This window comes from Acomys minous (genome assembly GCF_964271855.1).
Source record: "Acomys minous genome assembly, chromosome: 12".
Classification (NCBI taxonomy): domain Eukaryota; kingdom Metazoa; phylum Chordata; class Mammalia; order Rodentia; family Muridae; genus Acomys; species Acomys minous.
The window spans coordinates 92,356,370-92,376,577 of record NC_140493.1 but is presented as its reverse complement, the minus strand read 5'-3'; the positions used below and the strand labels follow the sequence as shown (position 1 = coordinate 92,376,577).

At 51.1% G+C, this 20,208-nt stretch overlaps 1 protein-coding gene across 1 annotated transcript; it reads left to right on the top strand.

The window, feature by feature from the left end:
- The first annotated feature begins 458 nt into the window (after positions 1-458).
- LOC311578399 (uncharacterized protein) lies at positions 459-19,788 on the top strand. The gene is made up of 16 exons (XM_084748223.1): positions 459-1,041; positions 1,820-1,902; positions 2,038-2,194; positions 2,745-2,906; positions 3,016-3,141; positions 3,343-3,563; positions 3,960-3,985; positions 4,461-4,561; positions 15,394-16,263; positions 17,272-17,354; positions 17,540-17,696; positions 17,864-18,025; positions 18,142-18,267; positions 18,362-18,582; positions 19,345-19,370; positions 19,688-19,788. Exons 1-16 carry the CDS (start codon positions 568-570, stop codon positions 19,759-19,761), a joined length of 3,069 nt encoding a protein of 1,022 aa, XP_084604349.1. The 5' UTR covers positions 459-567; the 3' UTR covers positions 19,762-19,788.
- Positions 19,789-20,208: the final 420 nt, after the last annotated feature.

The following is a 20,208-nucleotide window of genomic DNA, read 5'->3' as shown; positions in this document are numbered from 1 at the left end:
TTGCTAGGGACTTCCGTGCACAGGCCCTAGAATAGAGAGCACAGAGCAGAAATAGGAGAAACTGAGAGCAGGGAGCTGTCTACCTCTGGGTGAGGCTCACACGCTGCCTGGCCGCTGGCCGTGGGGGGACAGAGCCGGTCTGGCTGCTCTAACGGGATGGGACAGAAGAAGCCTTGGGAGCCGTGCTATGGGCGAGAGTTTGCTCTCCTGGAGAGAGAAACAAACCCTGTAATCCAAGTGTTAAAACTATAGCCTAGGGCCAAAACCCTATTAATTCTGAATCATCTCTTTTGTTGCATTAAGAAAGAGAAAAAAAAAGGGAAAAGAAAAACTCCCCACAAGTGAGCCCTGTGGAGGTGTGCAGGCAGCAGCTGTGTTTGTCTGGAAGGCAAAGGAGTTGGCTCCACTCAGGGGGAGGAGGCGAGGCCCCCACCCCTCCTCCAAAGGGTATATAAGGAGTCCCAGGCTAGGGGCAACAGCACTGTGGTCTGGTTTCAGCCCGGCTCAGAAGCTCCTGCTAGAGTCTTTCCGGCTTGCTCAGGACGCGAAGGCACAGGCTGCCTGACCATGGCCACCACATTCTTGCAAACTTCTTCCACCTTTGGAGGCAGCTCTGCCCGAGGGGGTTCCCTTCGTGCTGGTGGAGGGAGTCTCTATGGGGGTGGTGTGAGCCGAAGCATCTCTGCTTCTTCTGCTAGATTTGTCTCCTCGGGAGCAGGAGGGGGTTATGGGGGTGGCATGAGTTGTGGCTTTGGTGCTGGTGCTGGGGGCAGTTTCGGTGGAGGTTTTGGTGGGGGTTTTGGCGGTGGCTTTGGTGACTTTGGTGGTGGCGATGGAGGTCTTCTCTCTGGCAACGAGAAGATCACCATGCAGAACCTCAATGACCGCCTGGCCACCTACCTGGACAAGGTGCGCGCCCTGGAGGAGGCCAACACAGAGCTGGAGGTGAAGATCCGAGACTGGTACCAGAAGCAGAGCCCAGCCAGTCCAGAACGGGACTACACCCATTACTTTAAGACCATGGAAGAGATCCGGGACAAAGTAAGTCTGTCAAACAAAGGGAAACAGGTGGCTGGGGCCCGGGACACATCTGTAACATCAACATTACTGCTGACTGAGAGAAATCCTTTCCTGCTGTGTGTCCTCAGCAAGGTCGGGATATACCTGCGTTCCAGGCACTTGTGGGAGCACATCTGCTCCTCTTGGCAGTGCTGAGGGAGGAAGCGGCCTTGGGAATCTGATTTGGATTCACGGGGTTGCAAATGAGAGAGCAACTCCTTTTCTTTTGACCCACAAGATCTGCAAGGATTTTTTGTAAATGCTTGCTTTAACCTTTTGGCCTGCGTGCTGTTCAGGTGCAGCCTCTTGAGTCCTAAACGCCAGGATCATCTGCCTCAGCCCTTAAGGATGTCTTTATTGCTGGAAGCGTTGTTGGATCTTAGGGGACCAGGGAACTCATTATAGGCCGTGCCACCCCCTCGCTTTCCCTTTTACTAACTGGGTTTGTTTTTCTTAGCTGCAAATGCTTTCCTTAGCTGGTGTCCAAGTTCTCAACGGGTTCCGGAGACCAAGGGCTCTTGTCAAGGCATGCAGGAGGCAGCCAGTGTGAGCTGTGCCCAAGTAGGCTGGTATAGTGTATCTCTGAGGAGCCCTTACCAGACAGAGCCAGCTCTATCCATTGCTGCACTGCCTTGGCTAGCCACGTCCCGCAGGCAATTGCAGGCAATGCTGCCTCCTTAGTTTTCTATGCCTTGAAGGTGTCGCAGGGATGGTAGCATAGGTCAGTAAGCCCTTAGGTACCACTCTCTGTCTCCCACAGATACTGGCTGCCACCATTGACAACTCGCGTGTTATCCTGGAGATTGACAATGCCAGGCTGGCAGCGGATGATTTCAGGCTCAAGTGGGTTCCCACTGTTTTGCCCCTTTCCATATCAGGTCCCCCCCCCCCCGTTTTTCCAGCTTACCTCTTCTCTAACTCAGAAACTTGAGCCCCCTAACCTCACCTGACTATGGCTCCTTTCCTTCCTCTCCCCAGGTATGAGAACGAGCTGGCCCTGCGCCAGAGCGTGGAGGCCGACATCAACGGCCTGCGCCGGGTGCTGGATGAGCTGACCCTGGCCAGGACCGACCTGGAGATGCAGATCGAGAGCCTGAATGAGGAGCTGGCTTACCTGAAGAAGAACCATGAGGAGGTGACAGCAGGGCAGGGTGGTAGGAAGAACAGGACCGCTGGTCTTTTGTCATAGTCTGTGAGGGCTTTAGTGGCTCAGAAATGCATCCCAGGGGCACAGTAGGTAATTTGGTAATTTGGACCCAGGACCAGGTGTAAATTACAGGACTGCTTGGTGTCCCGGGCTTTATTGTCTCAAGGTCTTTGTTTCACAGGACCCAGAATAAGAGAGATCCTCAGAGCTGAGGAGTGCACATGATCTAGTGGGGAACAGAGATGGGGTGGCTCGATTTGCTAAGGTCACACAGTGAGTTAGAGTCAGAGTCGGAGATAGCCCTCAGGGCTTCACATTCTTAAGTCCGTTTTTTTTTTCCTTCTCTCCCCGAGACAGGGTTTCTCTGTGTAGCCTTGGCTGTCCTGGACTCGCTTTGTAGACCAGGCTGGCCTCGAACTCACAGCGATCCGCCTGCCTCTGCCTCCCGAGTGCTGGGATTAAAGGCGTGCGCCACCACCGGCTGGCTCTTAAGTTCGTTTTACAGCCTTGTCTCTAAATGACTTCCCCCACCTTGCAGGAGATGAAAGAGTTCAACAGTCAGCTGGCCGGCCAGGTCAATGTGGAAATGGATGCAGCACCCGGGGTGGACCTGACCCGCATGCTGGCGGATATGAGGGAGCAGTATGAGGCCATTGCGGAGAAAAACCGGAGGGATGCAGAGGCCTGGTTCTTCAGTAAGGTAGGGTCTGACCATAAATCCCCCAGCTCTGCTCTACCCTTTCTCCCGACGCCGCCGTAGGTCTCTGAGGAGGCCCATGAGGCTCACGGTTCTCACCTGTGACTTGTAGACTGAAGAGCTCAACAAGGAGGTAGCCTCCAACACAGAAATGATCCAGAGCAGCAAGACGGAAATCACGGACCTGAGACGCACCATGCAGGGGCTGGAGATTGAGCTGCAGTCCCAGCTCAGCATGGTACGGTGACTCCGGCCTATTGGGTGACACGTGTAACCCATCTCCCAGGCTGGTAAAGCCTTAACCGACACCCCCTCTTCCCCTCCCGTCCCCCCCCTGCACAGTGATCACTCTGGGCACGCCATCCTATCCTTCCTACCCCTCTACCTTCAGGGGGTTACCTTCTAGGCTGACGAGTCTATGGCTCTGTTGTCCCACCAGAAAGCTGGGCTGGAGAACTCTCTGGCAGAGGTGGAGTGCCGCTACGCCACACAGCTGCAGCAGATCCAGGGTCTCATTAGCAGCCTGGAGACCCAGCTGAGCGAGCTCCGCAGCGAGATGGAGTGCCAGAACCAGGAGTACAACATGCTGCTGGACATCAAGACCCGGCTGGAGCAGGAGATCGCCACCTACCGCAGCCTGCTCGAGGGCCAGGATGCTAAGTAGGTGCAGAGGTGCAGGGAGAGAGAGGAGGGGGACAAAATGGGCTGGGATCCAGGACTATGGAAAGAGGAAAGCAGGGCATCCCAAGAGCTGTGTGGTTGAGTGGGGAGAGACCCCGAGAGTCTGGAGTCTGTATCCTGGTGTGTGGCTGTTATTTTGAGTGACTCCCTTCCACTCTCTGGACCCGTGCTTCTCCTGTAAGTGATGGGCAGGGCCGTTATGAGAGCTCCGAGTCTGTTTGGGATGGCAGGCCCCATGGACTGGGTCGCCAGATGTCCTAGGCCCCTAGAAAAGTCATGAGTCTGCAGAAGTCTCCTCAGCTGTCTGCCAGGGGTTCCCTTAGTGAGACTAGAACTTTCTTCCTTGGCTAACACTTGCTGTTCCTTCTCTTTCAGGATGGCTAATATTGGTGTCAGGGAAGGTAAGAGACTGTAAAGCCCTTTGGCGTGGGTGGGAGCGGGTTATTAGGGTCGCCATTCTTCTTACAGTGGGGAGGAGGGAGGAAGTGACAAATATCCCAGTAGGGCAGGGTACGCCCCCTTCTCCGTTGGACCCTGGGTGGGACTGAGATCAGAAGTTTCCTAAGGACATTCCAGGCTATGCTGGCCTTGTCCAGGGCTTGTCTTTCTACCCGATCTCACCTTCATGCTGTTATGACACAACGCTCACAGTCACTGCTGTTCACGCACAGGTTAACAGGCCCTGTATCATTCACTGCTGGGATCCCTGAGGGTGCCAGCTCTCACCAGGCCTCCTGGCAGCTCCAGAGGGATTGATTGACCAGTGGCTATTCTCAGGGGGTGCTGCCATTTTCCCAGAGCCTAAAGCCAGCTTCTGGAGGTTCCTTCCCCACCCCGACCCCCAGCAACGCTGAAGCCTGCTCTTTGTATCGGCAGCTTCCATGGGAGGTGCTGGTGGCAGCGGTAGCAGCAGCAGCAATTTCCACATCAGTGTGGAGGAATCAGTGGATGGAAAGGTGGTTTCTTCCCGTAAGAGAGAAATCTAAGAATCTGGCGCAGGATAAAAGACCCTTGCCACCGTCTCCACCTCCCTCGCCCCCAGCTCCCAACCCTCCTCCCTTCCCTCATCTCCCCCTTCCCACCCATCGTTCCTCCTGCACTGAGAGAGGTTTGGAAAGGCAGCCCATGCCTTCAGAGAGCCTCTCTGTTTCCCAGTTGTGTGCTGTGCATGGTCTCCCGGTTGTAGCTTTCCCTGCTTCCTTATAAGTGTGGAGGTGCACGAAGCCACTGACCTTTGTGTGGTGTCAGTTCCTTCAATAAAGAATCATTTTCTTTTCACAAATGCCTCTTGGTCTTGCGTCTGGTGTTGTTGTTGTTAGGGTTTTTTTTTTGTTGTTTGTTTGTTTTTGTTTTTTTTTTTGGTGTCATCCGGTTCCAAGGAGGTCAATGTTCTGACACCTCTATGGTACTGATTTTGTTTTTGTTTTTCTCCCTGAAAACACACAATACACAGTCTATTCTTGAGTGTACAGGGTATTGTGGTCCCAGAAGGTGGCTTGCTTTTCTGCTTTATCCTATGGGATGGGGAAGGATGGAAGTAGGACTGGGGGACGTTCCCAAGGGTACTTTGGGACATCTAGCACAGAACCCGTGTTTAATGATTGTTTTTCAAGTGAGTGGTACACAGCGGTGTCTGGCTGTCACTGGTCTAGGCACACACTCATTCATGAGTCTGATTCAGTACTTACACTGTGGGAGGTCAGGGTCTGTCCTTCCCATCTTAGAGATGAGGACCCTGCTGCTATAGACATGGAGGGCTCGCTTGGGAGCCTAGTGGATGGACGGCAAGCACTGGGGCTGGAGCTCATGCTTATGTGGCTTTATAACCAGGTCTTGCTCAGGGATCCCAGGCCGTGGCCCTTCAAAGCTGCAAGACTCTGTTCCTGGCTCTGTCCTTACCTCACTCACTGGACTTCCTTTCTGTGTCTAGCTAGACACATTTAGCCTTCAATATGACCAGCTTTGTCCATCTCTGTCCCTCTGTAAAGCTGTACTTTGTCCCCCTGAAGCGGACACCTCCTTCTAAAGGGCACATAAGTCACCTAAAGGGAAAGATACTGGCTCCAGGGAAACCCTCTGATTTTCCCAATGTCAAGTTTGAAGCAACTCTAGCCCTTGCTGCCTCCCTTGATCCAGATCTCTGTGCCTGCTCCTAATTCCTGGCATCTCCCGGGGCTCATAGGAACAGCAGTGTCCACACACACTTGCTTATTGCCTCTGGTCTGGGACCACTTCGTCTGAGCCCAGATCTCAAGGTCTTGAATAGAGTGTAGGAAAAGAGGGGCACGGAGAGATTTGGGTGCCTCAGCTGGGCAATGTCAGGCCCTGTGGTGAGGCCTGGGATGGGAGGGAGATGTGTTTATTCAGTCTTCCTGGGAAGAGCAGGCTGGGAGACACTCTCTCTGGTCGTTAATGAAAGCACAAGGGCCCTGGGGAAGGTCATTGTTTCCTTGGGCAACATCCCTTCTCCATAGACCCTTGATGGAGATAATGCCTGGTTTTCTGAGAAGACCAGAGGGACAGTGTGACTCCAGACAGCACAGGGAGGCCAGACTTCCGTAGGCTGGAGGAATTGGATGGGATTTACTGAGTGTCTGCACTATGCTGGGGCCTGGCTTGGGCTCTCTCTAAGATGCTATCTCATTAAGTCTCACCCCCAAACACTGAAGTGGTGTCAGCCTCCAGAATTGGAAAAGGAAACGGAGGCCCAGGAATGGGAAATGATTTGAATGAGGTCACAAGGCAGTGATGACAACACTGGGTCCTGATGAGTCAGTCTCCCTGACCCCAGACCCTTGCCTTCCTCCCTCCCCGCCCTGCCTCCCCCCCCCCCTTTTAAAGAGATGCGCTCACTGGAACCCACTTTTGACTGCCAGGAAGTGTGTTCAAATGCCACAAAGAAATGCTGTTAGGAAGATTGTCCTGGCATTTGGCCTTTGCCTCTCATGCCGCTGCTTATGCGCACAGGGAGGCTTAAGGCATTAACTACAGTCTTTGCTTGTCCCTAGTCTGAGAACTACCAGGATCTGTGTACCAAGGCTCCTGTGGCCCAAGTAGTAGAAGATGGTTCTTGTTCTGCCTTTGTAGGCCTTTGGGCCCCCCAAGGAGAGGCCTCAAACTGTCTGAACCAAGATAGTATTTTTTCTGCCTGCAGTTTGCAAAATAAAAACAACAAAACAAAACACCAAACAAATACCTCTGCAAAAGGCAAGGAAGTGTACAGAACTGAGGGTGGCATCTGCTTGCTGTCTCCTGCAGCCAGACCCTGAGTATCAACGAGGAGGCTCAGTGAGTAAAAGAGCTTGCTGCTAAGGCTGATGACTCGAGTTCAGGCCCCAAGACCAACATGGTAGGGAAAAAAACAAAACAAAACAAAACAAAACTGAAAACAAACCCCCCCAAAACCAATTTCCATAGGTTGTTCTCTGACTTTGTTATGTGCACTGAGGACAGCCTCATCAATGCCCCCCCCATCCCCACAAATAAGCAATAAAATAAAAATTAAAAATATTGTGCATGCATGTGGGGGGTGGGGAGGGAAAGGGGAGAAAAGAGGGAGACAGAGAGAGAAGGAAGAAGGGAGGGAGGGAGGGAGGCATGGAAAGAGAGATTCTGTCTTTCTGTAGTATCCCTCATTTACCCTTGTTTTTCTTTCTTTCTTTCTTTCTTTCTTTCTTTCTTTCTTTCTTTCTTTCTTTCTTTCTTTCTTTCTTTCTTTTGAGACAGTTCTTCCTGGTTGGCCTCAGACTCCTGTATAGCAAAGGATGGCATAGAACTCCTGATCCTTCTGCCTCTGCTGGGTTTATGGGTGTGAGCCACCATGTTGGCTTGGAGTAGCTATTCTGCTTTCCTGGCATTGCCTGTGGTGCTGTCAAGATGCTCTTCCCTTGGCCCTGAAGATGCCTGTACCCTGAGATAGCTCACATCCCGTGAGCCCTTAAATAGTTTCTGGGCAGACAAGAGGCACACCTTCTACATGCCCTGTGCTGAAGTCATGGCTGGGTTCCAACCAACCCTGGGGAAGCAGGAAGCAGGTGAGACCCCTCCCACTCCTACAGGAGAGCTTGGCTGCAGGACTGGAGGTCATGGTCTTGGGTGTGTCTTCTGCTTAGGTTGAGTTTCTCAGAGCAGGCATGAGACATGACTACCATAGCTCCCTGAGGACTGAAGCCGGTCTTTTCCCTTCTCTGAGTCTTCATTTCCCATACTGTAGAATGAGGAGCATGGCTGGACACGGTGACCTAGAACCTCAGAGAAGAGCCAGGCTCTGCACCCTCCGTAGAAGCCTTAGTGTGGCTGCTACACTGGCGTTTGTTGACCTTGTACATGGAGTTGTTTCTCCTTAAACTGCTCTTGCCTCATACATGGTTCTGGACAGCCTCCAGTCCCTTGGATGTGTGTCAACATGGTAGTCACCTGCAAGGACAATGGGAGGGAACAGCCCCAACATGACAGTTTTTTCCTCCTGAGACTGGAAGCTGAGATGGCTCATTGAATGTTGCCTCTGTGTTCCATGTCTCATCAGCTGCACCCACAGACAGAAACAACCCCCCCACCCCCCTCCTCAAACAGTTTCTCAGGCTTCTCTGTAATAGGAGCTGTGTTTGGAGATGTGGCCTAGGATCGTGTCCTCCAATAGGGTAGAGGAAGTGATATAGGAGCCGGTTGCTATGCGCAGTTGCTATGGGTGCTGTTCAGGGACCAGAGAAGGAGGAGGGCGAAGCTGTGTGTCAGTGCAGGGTGGAGGAGGCTCAGGAGGATTTTCAGATTGGCCATCTAACAATGAGTTTGCATGTCTTCATGGGGAGGTCTCTTCCTGACCCGTGCCTTTTGCAACTTAAGGTATTTGATAAGCCGTATGTGCTCAGTCATTTCATACTTGTTTTCCAGCTGTGGCCAGTCAGGCCCTAGAAAGTTGAGCAACTTTTGTAAGGTCACACAGCTAGTTGGTGGCCAACGGAGGTCTGTAACTTGGGGTTCATCTCATCCGAAGTCTTTGCTGACCCTGCTGAGTTTCTGGGAAGCTGGTGTTGAAATAAAGGGATTTTAGAATTAGGCACTGTGGTCGTGCCAGTGCCTGAGGCACAGAGGCTGCTTTGAAGTGATTTCCGAGCAGTTCTATAACAAGCAGGTGTTTCTCAGGAGGGAGAACTGTCTCAAGGTCTTGGTTGACTTGTCAGGAGGAAGGTCTGCCTCTCAGGAGAGGGAGAAGGGGCCCCATCTAAGAAGATACTGCAATAGGAGCCAGGGGTGCAAGCCAGGGAGAGGGTTCTGCATATGAGCAACCTGGTGAAGACAGACACGTAGCTAAGGAGCAGAGACTTGGAAAGACAATGTGCTGATGGCAACTTTATATATATATATATATATTTTTTTTAATTTTAATTTTTATTTATTTATTATTTTTATTTTTATTTTTTTTGTATACAGCACTCTGTCTGCAGGCCAGAAGAGGGCATCAGATCTCATTATGGATGGTAGTGAGCCACCATGTGGTTGCTGGGAATTGAACTCAGGACCTTTGGAAGAGCAGCCAGCAGAAGCTGCTTTTAGCCTCTGAGCCATTTCTCCAGGCCCTGCTGATGGCAACTTAAGGATGGTGCCACTGTGAGGTTCATGAGAAGCTTTGAAAAATTTTGCATTTATCCTTGTTCCCTGCTATCCCAGGCCTCAAATTTCCTAAGTGTGAAAAGAGGGTATCAAGTGGGCAAATTCTTACGACAATCCCTTACCGACCAGGCACTGCCATAACCCCTGAGCTCAGGCCAGGCATAGGCACTGGAAAGGCTGACACTGCAAGTCATTAGCATCAGGACTCTCTACTGGCCTGGTGCTAGAGATGCCTAAGCATAGAGAAGCCAGCAGACACTGTTCTTGGTTAGATGGGGGTAGAGCTGACACTCAGAAACTTGAGTCCTCACCACTAGGCGTGGTATATAGAGCCAGAGGTGAAACTGAAACTTGACTTCAAGGTGTCCTAGGGCTAAGGGATTGCTTGTTGGAAATTCACATGCTTCATCTTAAAAAAAAAAAAAAGGGCAAAACAAAACAAAAACAAAAGAAAAAGAAAAACCCTCTATTTTGCACTGTGGGCAGTAAGCCTATCACGCACAAAGACCAACACAGGTGGTTGCACTTACTTGGTCGGATTCCTAGGACTGGGGATGTGGGGATAGGAGAAGTTCAAGATCATCCTTGGCTATGTCATTTGTTTGGGGTCAGCTTGGGCTACATAACATTATTTATTTATTTATTTATTTGAGGCCAGCCTGAGTTATTCAAAAACTCTGTCTCCAAAGTAAAGTAAAAGACAGTGGACAACAACCCTCTCCCATTGTGAGACTAAAATGACAAGAAATTCTGTGATGTCTACTGGAAATCTGACACAAGGAACCTCGGTTCTGACACAACCAGAGTGAGCAAAGACCTCACAGGGTAGGGCTCCTCAATCCCATAAGGCTGAATCCTGTTTCAGATAACAACTGTAAGCATTGAGTTCCCAGGCTGCTCACAACTTCTGCTCTTCTTGGTTACAAATTGTGGGTTTCCATTGTATCCTCCTCCAGTTTAAATGCTTAGCAATTTCACAGCATTCAAGAAAAAAAAATGAGCTTACTATTGCCAATTTATTGTGAAGAATACTTTAAAGACTTACAGTGGTTTACAGGCAGTAAAGATGCAGACCCCGGAGCCAAGACTGTTTTATTGAAACTGGCTCTTACATATTCCAGATTGGTCTCAAGTATACTGTGTGGCCAAGGATAAGTTTGAACTTTGAATCCTTTTGTCTTTACCTCCCAAGTGCTGAGATTACAAGCATGCACCACTATGCCTGGCTTATGCAGGGCTGGGCATTAAGGCCCAGGCTTCATGCATGCTGGGCAAGCCCTTTACCAAATAAGCTACATCCTAGCCCACCACCGAGAGTCTGAACTTGGGCTATGCATTTAACCTCGCTTTGCCTCAGTTTCCCCAGCTGAAGAAAAGAGTATGACATATATAGCAGAGTTCTTCCGAAATAAGAAGAGTCATATAGAATATTTAACCTGATATTTATATTATTAATTATATGTGTGTGTGTGTGAGAGAGAGAGTATTCATGTTTATGTGAATGGAAGTGCCGTGTGGAGGTCGGAGGACAGTTTTGGATGCTGGTCTTCACTATCTACTTTGTTTAACACAGGGCCTTTTGTTTTCTGCTGCAGCTATGGTCAGTCCAGCTGGCCCATGAGTTTCCAGGGAATCTTCTGTCCCCACTTCCCATTTTCCTGTAGGAAGGGTTGAGATAACAGACACTTACATTATGCATCTCTTATGTGAGTTCTGATGATTTAAAAATCAGGTCCTTGGCCGAGCATGGTGGCATATGCCTTTAATCCCAGTACTCAGGGAGGCAGAGGCAGGAGTATTGCTGTGAAATTGAGGCCAGCCTAGTCTACAAAGTGAGTTCAGGATAGCCTAGACTACACAGAGAAAACCTGTCTGAAAAAAAAAAAAAAAACAAAACCCAAACCCCCAAATCAGGTCCTTAATCTTAGTCAGCAGTTGCTTTTTACCAGCCGTGTCTTCTTCCTCAAGCTCCTCAACGTAGTATGTAGTGTTTTTATTATCCTTTGACATAAATGGCATCTTGGTAGAGGATGGCTGACCTCCTCCCAAGAGGGCTCAAGGCTTCCACCAGGGAGGGGACTCTACGGAGAAGAAAAGCCCTCCAGACCATTGATCCAGGCCCAGGGGGCAGCTACCCCTTCCTCAGAGAGACCTGTGTGTCATGGCAATATTCGCAAGTCACTTCAGAGCAGCTTCGGGTCCCTGCATTGTCCCTGAGGTTCAGGACCCTCTTCCCTTTTATCTCACCAACTTGGAACTTGTACATGGCCTGCTCTGTGCAGTCGTTCCCCAACCAGCATTTTCTGTGATCCTCCCCATCTCTGGAAATTTCACAGATCAGTTCAATTCTGACATCAGCTGGGAGGTAGCACAGACCGACCCCCAAAGGCTAGGGCTCAGGCCCACAAGACTGAACGAACCCCGTTTCAGATGACAATTATAGGCAGCACATTCCGAGGTTAGCCGCGATGTTTGTCTCACTTGGTTACAGGTCATGGGGTCCCCAAGACTCCCTTCTTTTGGCTGAAATTACATGGTAGAGTAGCTCACAAAACCCAGGAAAACAGTGCAGTTATTGCTTATGGCCCCAAACAAGCAGCGGGGTGAAAAGACACATAGGTGAGGTTTAGCGGGGCCCCCAGCACAGGACTTATTGTCCTTGTCAAGCTTGTATACCTCACCCTCCTGGCACATGGGCATGGTCTCGTTCATCAGCTGTGAGCTGTCCGAACGGCATACTTTAGGCTTTGGGTAGAGATTTCATCACACAGGCATGATTAATGAACACAGCCTCCAGCTGCTTTCCTCTCTCTGGAGGAAGGAGGCTGGGTGACCAGCTCTCACCCGTGAGTCCACTATGAATCATCCACCATGCTCCTGATACCAGGAAAAGCTGGGAGATCGGTGCCTGTCCATGACTAACACCGAAGACCACCTATGAGGACAGAAGATGTACCCAGTGTCCTTATCGCTTGAAAATTAAGGGTCTTAATTAGTATATGCCAGGAACCTAAGACAACATGTTCGTGTTTTATTATGAATCCCAACATCTTAGAATGAACTACTCAGAGACCCATCACTAGGTTTGGGTAGAGCCAGAAGCCAAGTTCAAAATTTGACCTCAAGGTGTGCTTGGACAAGCGGTTTGCTTCCTCGAAACTCACCTGGTTCGTTTGAAAAATCCTCTCATGCTGGGGACGTAGCTCAGCGGGTAGCGAGCTTGTTTTGCACGTATGAATCTCTGGTTTTGATTGCTAGCAGGGAATCTGGTATGGTGGAACGTGCTTGTAACACTGGTTCGTACTCAGGAGGTGGACGCAGCAGCGTTAGAAGTTCAAGGTTCTTGGCTACATAGAGCCCGAGTTACATGAGACTGTCTCAAAAGTAAAGAGATAGGAAAACAAACAACAACTACCCTCTGACATTTTTCTCTCTCCTGCTCTTGAAACAAAACTGGATTTCATGTTATTTTGCCCAAGAGCCAAGCAGAAAAAAAAAATCAGACAAAGCAGCACCATTTTCATGAGTGCTGGAGTGGGGACTGGGTCCCTAGATGAGTCTTCGCTCGGCTTCCCCCAGGAGGGGCTGCTCTGTGTTTTCTATCCCAAAGACACTGGGAGTCACAGTATGGAGGAAGGCATTTTTGTAGCAAAATACCATGAGTCCCTTCTGGGAGAGAGAGGCTGTGCCCTGATCCTGTGAGGGGAGACATGTCACAGCCATCTATGTTTGCCCTGCCAGAGCTTTGGAGGATCTGCGGCATTGTTACTTTTAGAGGCGTTGGCCCCAACCTGCTTGTCAGCCCTGGGAGGTTTGGGGCACCATCACCCCAGGCCTGGCAGGTTTCATTAATCACCTTTTTGTTAGTTTTGATCCTTCATGGAGAGAGCCAGAGCTCTTGCTTTGGGCTGAATCATGCCTTTCCAGTGAGAGAGCTGAGCCATCAGCTTGGCATGGGAGGGCTGGCCAGGGTCAGGGGTCAGCCCAAATCCTGGACTCACCGTGGTGCTTGAGCACCTCAGTCCACCTTGAGTCTTGCTCTGGCAGGACCACCAGCTTTCTGGATGAACATGAGCCCACTTCCCTACCTCTGAGCTTAAGGGTGACTGGGTCCAGACTCAGGGCTCTCTTTTCTAGTCTCGCTGAATCAGCACAGGGGGTTCTGAGGTAACTTAATACCTATGCCTCCTCTCCTCAGCCCCCTCCCTACTATTACCCAGCACTCATACTTCTGTGCTATAGAACCGTGCCCCTGGGAGGCCATTCACAATAAACGGTGGCCCTTTGGTGCTGGGGAGGCTGGTGGTCCTGCCTGGGGTCTTCCTTCTCAGTCCTGAAAACTTCTTTTCTATGCCAGGTTCCGAGAGGGCTCCCTCAAGACCTTTTCTTCAAGCTGGAACAGCAAGGCCTCCTCTGACTGTCAATGTGCAATCCCCGAGCTTTGTAGCCACACCCTGGGGGATGTTCAGAAGAGACCTAAGCCTTGCCCCTGAGACCCATCTTTCTAGGCATATCGCAGTCAAATGCTTACAGACTGAAGTGGCTAGCATGAGAGAGGGTCCTGCTCAGGAACCCCACAGCCTCTGCAGATTTGGAAGGTGCCCCCAAGACAGTCAGAACAATGGGACATTAACCCTGTGTATTGGGCTGACCCATGGCTTCTGAACCTCAGGCCTAAAGACTTCGGGGTGTGGTAATTCATCACTGTAGAGACGTTCCTGAGCATGGCAAGGTATTTAGCAACACTGCCCCCTCCCCCTGGCCCCCATCCCTACCTTCTGCACAGCAGCACCCATCACCTAGAGCTCAAACAACTCTAGACATTGTTGAAGGTCCTCTGGGGAGCCAAGGAACCCTTGGTGGAGACCCTCTGGACTCATCTCTGGTGACAGAAGTTGAGAGAATGATTTTTTTTTTTTAGGGACACAGGCTACAGGCAGATACTCAGGAACGGTCCCTCGAGCTTATGGAGGTATGCTGGAAAGTTCTGGATGGTGGTCGCACAGGAGCACACATAGGTGACAATGCAGTTGGACAGTTAGGGTTTATAAACTTTATTGTATACAAAATTAGACCTAAAATGAGCCTTGGCGGGCAGGTGGAACTAGCCATGGAGTTCAGTTCTGATTCTACCTCAGGACTCAGTTCTCTTGTGTGTAAAAAGGGACTAACAGAGAAGCCATCTCCTGGGACGGCGGCTGAGATCCATGAGACTGAGTGCAGCAGTGCTGGCGAGATGCTCAGCCGACCCGAGTTCCATTCCTGGGACACACACGGTAGAAGGAGGGAACTGACCCCTGACAGTTGCCCCCTGACCTCCACGGCGCACTGTGGTACATTGTCCCTCAGTGCACAAAATAAAGAAATGTAATTGGAAACTGAGTGTAAAGTACTTGGTCTCTAAGTACATTAGTGGGGTTACTTTCTCTTCCCGTGTATCAGCTTTTTCAACTATGTTTGCTTTTTTAGGTTTCTTAGGGTTTCTTATTAGCGTTGTTTATTTTATTTTATTTAGTTTAATTTTATTTATTTATTTATTTTATCATTTATTTTTAAATGTTATTTAAATAACTTATTCAGATTACATCCCGATTGTTATCCCCTCACTTGTGTCTTCCTGTTCCCTCCCTTTTTTTTTTTTTTAAAGAAATTTATTTATTTTTACTTCATGGGCACGAGTGTGTGACTGCATGTACTTTGTGCATCGTGAGTATTTTTGGTGCCTACAGAGTCCAGAAGGAATAAGCTCCCCTGGAACCGGAGTTACAGACAGTTGTGCGCTCTCACACGGGTTCTGGGAACAGAACTCAGGTCCTCGACGAGAGCAGCAAGCACTCCTAGCCACGGAGCCAACCCTGCAGCCCCCCAGAACCATTTCTTCCTTAGGCTAAAGGTGTTAAAAAAAAAAAAGGTGGTTGATTCTTTGAAAGCAGCAAAGTTTGTCATCAGAGCTGTTGGGAGCACTGGCATGGGTGAAGTTCGAGAGGGTTTCCAGAACATTCCAGCCAGACATTTCAGAAGCAGAAAAGAAGGGTTGTGAGGGCTATGGCGAATTCACCCAGCACAAGGCCACTTTGCAGCCTGACCCCCCATGCCCCCTCCAGGCTCTCTGGAGGCCACTTTGCTGCCTGACCCCCCATGCCCACTCCAGGCTCTCTGGAGGCCACTTTGCAGCCTGACTCCCCCATCCCTCGTTCAGGCTCTCTGGCAGACCCTTGCAGTTCAGTCTCCATTTCTGCTACTGGGTAGGGCCGGGATGGAACTTCTCAACTGGAAAGGTGAAGTAGAATTTGGCTTTCAAAAGGGTAGTCTCAAGCAGAACACTGTTCCCGCTGAATCATCCCTTTTGTTAAGGATTAAAAAAAAGAAAGAAGCCACCCCCAAAAAGACACAACCCACCCTGGAGAGCAGAGGTAACTGGGCCTGTGGGAACCGAGGTGCAGCTGGCATCAGGTCAGAGGGTGGGGAAGGGAGGAGAGAGGATGTCCCAACCCCGTGGAGGGTGCATAAAAGGCCTGCAGAGCAGGGAAGAGCCACAGTCCTCTCTTGGCCTTGGTCAAGTTCAGCTGCTCAGCTCCTGTCTGCTCGCTCTCTCTCTCTTGCTCCCACCATGAGCTGTCGCTTTCAAAGCTCCTCCGCAAGCTATGGAGGTGGTTTTGGGGCTGGTTCTTGCCAGCTTGGAGGAGGCCGTAATATCTCAACCTGCTCTTCCCGGTTTGTCACCGGAGGGTCAGCTGGAGGCTACGGAGGTGGCATGAGCTGTGGCTTTGGCGGAGGGGCTGGTAGTGGTTTTGGGGGTGGCTTTGGAGGTAGCTATGGCGGGGGTTTTGGCTATGGCTTCGGTGACTTTGGAAGTGGCGATGGTGGCCTCCTCTCGGGCAATGAGAAGATCACCATGCAGAACCTCAATGACCGCCTGGCCTCCTACCTGGAGAAGGTGCGCGCCCTGGAGGCGGCCAATGCCGAGCTGGAGGTGAAGATCCGGGACTGGCATCTGAAGCAGAGCCCGGCTAGTCCAGAGAGGGACTACAGTGCTTACTACAAGACCATAGAAGAACTCCGGACCAAGGTGAGGCCTCTGACGCCAAGAAGGTTTCCTCGGTACAGGGCAGAGCCTCAAAGTCTAGGCCATTCGGTACCACAGAGGAGCAGGTGTGGACGGCATTCACAGTCTTCTGGCAGGGGGAGAATTCCAACTTTGTGCTAGCAAGAGCCTCTACTGCTGAAATGTTCTGATGCCGTGACCCAAACACGTTCTCTCCCATACTTCATGTTTATTGGTGTCATTACTTCTGCCAATCTTTTTTTTTTTTAATGGCTTTCTGAACTGTTACTTGTGACTCAGTTGCTATAACCTATGACTGAGGTATTTGGGAAAGGAAAAAAAAAAAACAGAGCACAGTGAATGGTTTAAACCAACTGAGAAAAGACATCTTCATTTACTGTTTATTTTGGAAGAGCCTCATGTAAACTTACTCTCAGTGGGTTGATGACTCAGTTGGCTGTCAAGATGCAGAGGCTTAGGCTGGTACAGAGCCTGGAAGCCCTCAGAGAGGCCTGTCGGTCCCACTGTGACACCAACTTGTCAGAGCAGAAATCTACTTGCCTGGGTTGAGCCCCAGTTATGCAGGACAGGCTTTAAGTGCTTAAGACTGTAAATGTTTGGACAAGAGATTCAAGTGCATGGGTTTCCTCTGTGTCCATCTGTGGGAGGCCAGCTCTAGGGACATGGCCAGGACATATATGGAGTCACACTGAGCCTCTTCTGACCTTAAGGGGAAGGCTCTCGAGACAGTGGCCTTGAGAGGTGACAGCCCTGAGACGTGACTACTGGAAGATGTCCCGAGTGGGTGTTCCCTCTGGAATGTCCATCATGGCCTCTCCCACCCTGGCCTCATGGGGAATGCTCAAGAGAAGAAAGAGGGAGCTGGCCTCATGGGGAATGTTCAAGAGAAGAAAGAGGGAGCTGGCCTTGCCTCCTGCTCCACAGAGTGCTTTGTCTCCACTCAAGCACAGTTAAGAAGTTGGGCTTTGCTTTCTAAGTGCAGCTCTGGAGCACCCCTTCTGTGTTTTGTAGATCCTAGAAGCCACCACTGACAACAACCGGGTCATCCTGGAGGTTGACAACGCCAGGCTGGCTGCAGATGACTTCAGGCTCAAGTGAGTTTCTTTTCCTCATGTCTTTCCCAGAAGACCCTTACTCAAGACTCTAAAGTTTAAAGTCCCCCCTTTTTGAAAGGGGGATGGGTCAAGGGCCTTGGTGGTCATCGAGGGGGGTTCAGTGCATGGGGCAGCCTATGTCTAATGTTATTTGTGTTTTGTTTTCGTCTTTAAAAATATTCCAGGTATGAGAATGAGCTGGCCCTGCGCCAGAGCGTGGAGGCCGACATCAACGGGCTGCGCAGGGTGCTGGACGAGCTGACCCTGTCTAAGACCGACCTGGAGATGCAGATCGAGAGCCTGAACGAGGAATTAGTCTACCTGAAGAAGAACCATGAGGAGGTGAGAGGGGAAGACAGGCCTCCCATGGACTGAGGAAGGGGAGCCCCTCTGCTGCAGGCTGCCGTTGCCATCCACTGAGCATGAGGAGTCTTCTAGAACATTCTGTCTCTCAGAGATAAGGAGAAAGGGGAGGGGAGCCTCTCACACCTTCCTGTCGTACTCCACAGGAGATGAAGGAGTTCAGGAACCAGGTAGTCGGCCAGGTCAATGTGGATCTGGACGCCACCCCCGGCATTGATCTGACCCGTATGCTGGCTGAGATGAGGGAGCAGTATGAAACCCTGGCGGAGAAGAATCGGAGGGATGCCGAGGCATGGTTCCAGGCCAAGGTATTGGTGCTCCTAGACCTCCTAGCCAGGTGGTACTGGGGGAACGTGGCCTTTGGTCAGGGGGCGGGGCTTCTTGCTAAGCCCCGCCCACTCCCTTCTTTCTGCTTGACTTTCAGAGTGCAGAGCTAAGCAAGGAAGTATCCTCCAATGCTGCCATGATCCAGACCAGCAAGACAGAGATCACAGAACTCAGGCGCACGCTCCAGAGCCTGGAGATTGAGCTGCAGTCCCAGCTGAGCATGGTACCCTCTGCTGCCCATCCCTCTGTGATCCCTCACCCCTCGGCCTCCCTCTGAACTGGCTTCCTCCATAACTTCTTCCTTGTCGTCCCATCAGAAAGCCAGCCTGGAAAGCACCTTGGCAGAGACAGAGTGCCGCTACGCCCTGCAGCTGCAGCAGATCCAGGGGCTCATCAGCAGCATCGAGGCCCAGCTGAGCGAGCTCCGCAGCGAGATGGAGTGCCAGAACCAGGAGTACAAGATGCTGCTGGACATCAAGACCCGGCTGGAGCAGGAGATCGCCACCTACCGCAGCCTGCTCGAGGGCCAGGATGCTAAGTAGGTTCCTGGCACCTGCTGTCTTGCGAAAGTGGCCACAGGAGAAGTGTCTGGAAGAGCAGGCAGGGTCTTAGAGATGAGCCTCCTCTTGTCAGAGAGGGTCCAGCTTCTGTCTGAGCTTAAATAGTGTGGCAAAAAAGTTGGGGTCAGAGCCCCTTCCTAATCTCCCCAGTTAGACTGAGGTAGTGCTCGAAAGCAGACTGGCAGGATTTGTACCTTTGTATTTTCCAATTCAGGCCTCTGTTTGTGGGTAGACAGGGAAGGGGTGTGCAAGGAACATGGAATCCAGAAGAGCTGTGAGTTAGGATGTGGTTCAGCCAAATAAAGCTGTTCAGACAGTGGTTCGAGAGGGTCATATAGCTCATGACAGACTGCCTGCTTGGCTCTACCCCCAGCATCCAGGAGAGATGATGAGTTAATTACTTTCATACTATTTGTAGAGACCAAACCATCCTTGTGGGCTTAGGGGAAAGGGGGGTCAGGGAACCGAGTGAGCCAGACACCCCAAATCTTGGGACCAATAGTATCTCCTTTTGAGGGGTTTCAAGACACACAAATTGGCAAGATAGGTAGATGGGCGGGCCTGGTAGATAACTCAGGATTCCAGGTGGACGGGGAAGAAGGTCCTGGGCTGGAGATAATGTTGGGAAAGAGTCTAAGTTAAGGCCCTGGAAGGCGACAGAGTCACTCCATCAGAGGACCAGGGGACCGCCTGTCCTCAGTTGCCGTCTGCTCATGGCTGTTTTCTCTCCTCCCTTCCAGAATGAGCGGCTTCAGCTCCTCCGGAGGTAAGGGGGCCACTCAGGGGGAGATGGCTTGAGCTGCTCTGGAGCTTGAGTGGAGGGGGCGCTGGGAGGGTGGGCAGTGCTGGCTGCTGAGTACAAGGATGGAGGGGATCAGGTGGGACGGGTGCATTCAAAAACTGGAAGCCTCTGCCCCTCAGAGCCATGGGGTTGTCTTGTCCTCCACCACTGGAGACGATAATGAAATCCCCACCCACATACCTCTCGACTGCTCAGGAGTTTGGGAGCCTTCCTAGGGATCTCAGCTTCAGCCTGAGGTGGGGTTTCTCCAGCGTGAGCACCTTGTCTTCTCTCTGTTGCAGGAAACAGCACTGCTACCGCCAATGCCTCCGTCTCCCCCTCCACTTCCGGCCGTCCTGATATCCGAAAGTATTAACTCAGCCTGGAGTCCAGTCCCTGGCCTTCAGCAGCCTCAGGAGGGGGAGCTGATGGTGCCTGGAGGATGTGAAGGCCAGTCCTGCTGCTCCCGGGACCGATGGCCCTGACATCCCTTGTGGGTGACCTCTCCTCCTCCTCTCCTGATCCGAACCCTTCTCTTCCCTTCCCTGCTCTTCCTACTCCTTGGTTTCTCAATGTCTCTAACTATTAAGGGTAGACAATTCAATAAAGTTTCCTGATTTTCTGCAAATATTTTTGCTTCTGGCCTGGTTTCTAAAGGGTGGCCTCCGCCAAGGCCTGGTTTGGGTTATGGGTGAGGTGGGCACAGATGGGCTGAGCAGAACTCAGACACTGATGGGGCCAAGGGACTTCTCATGTGAGAAGGACACATGGTACATGGGCCACTGAGCACAGAGGGCACAATGGTACTCAAATATTCATATCC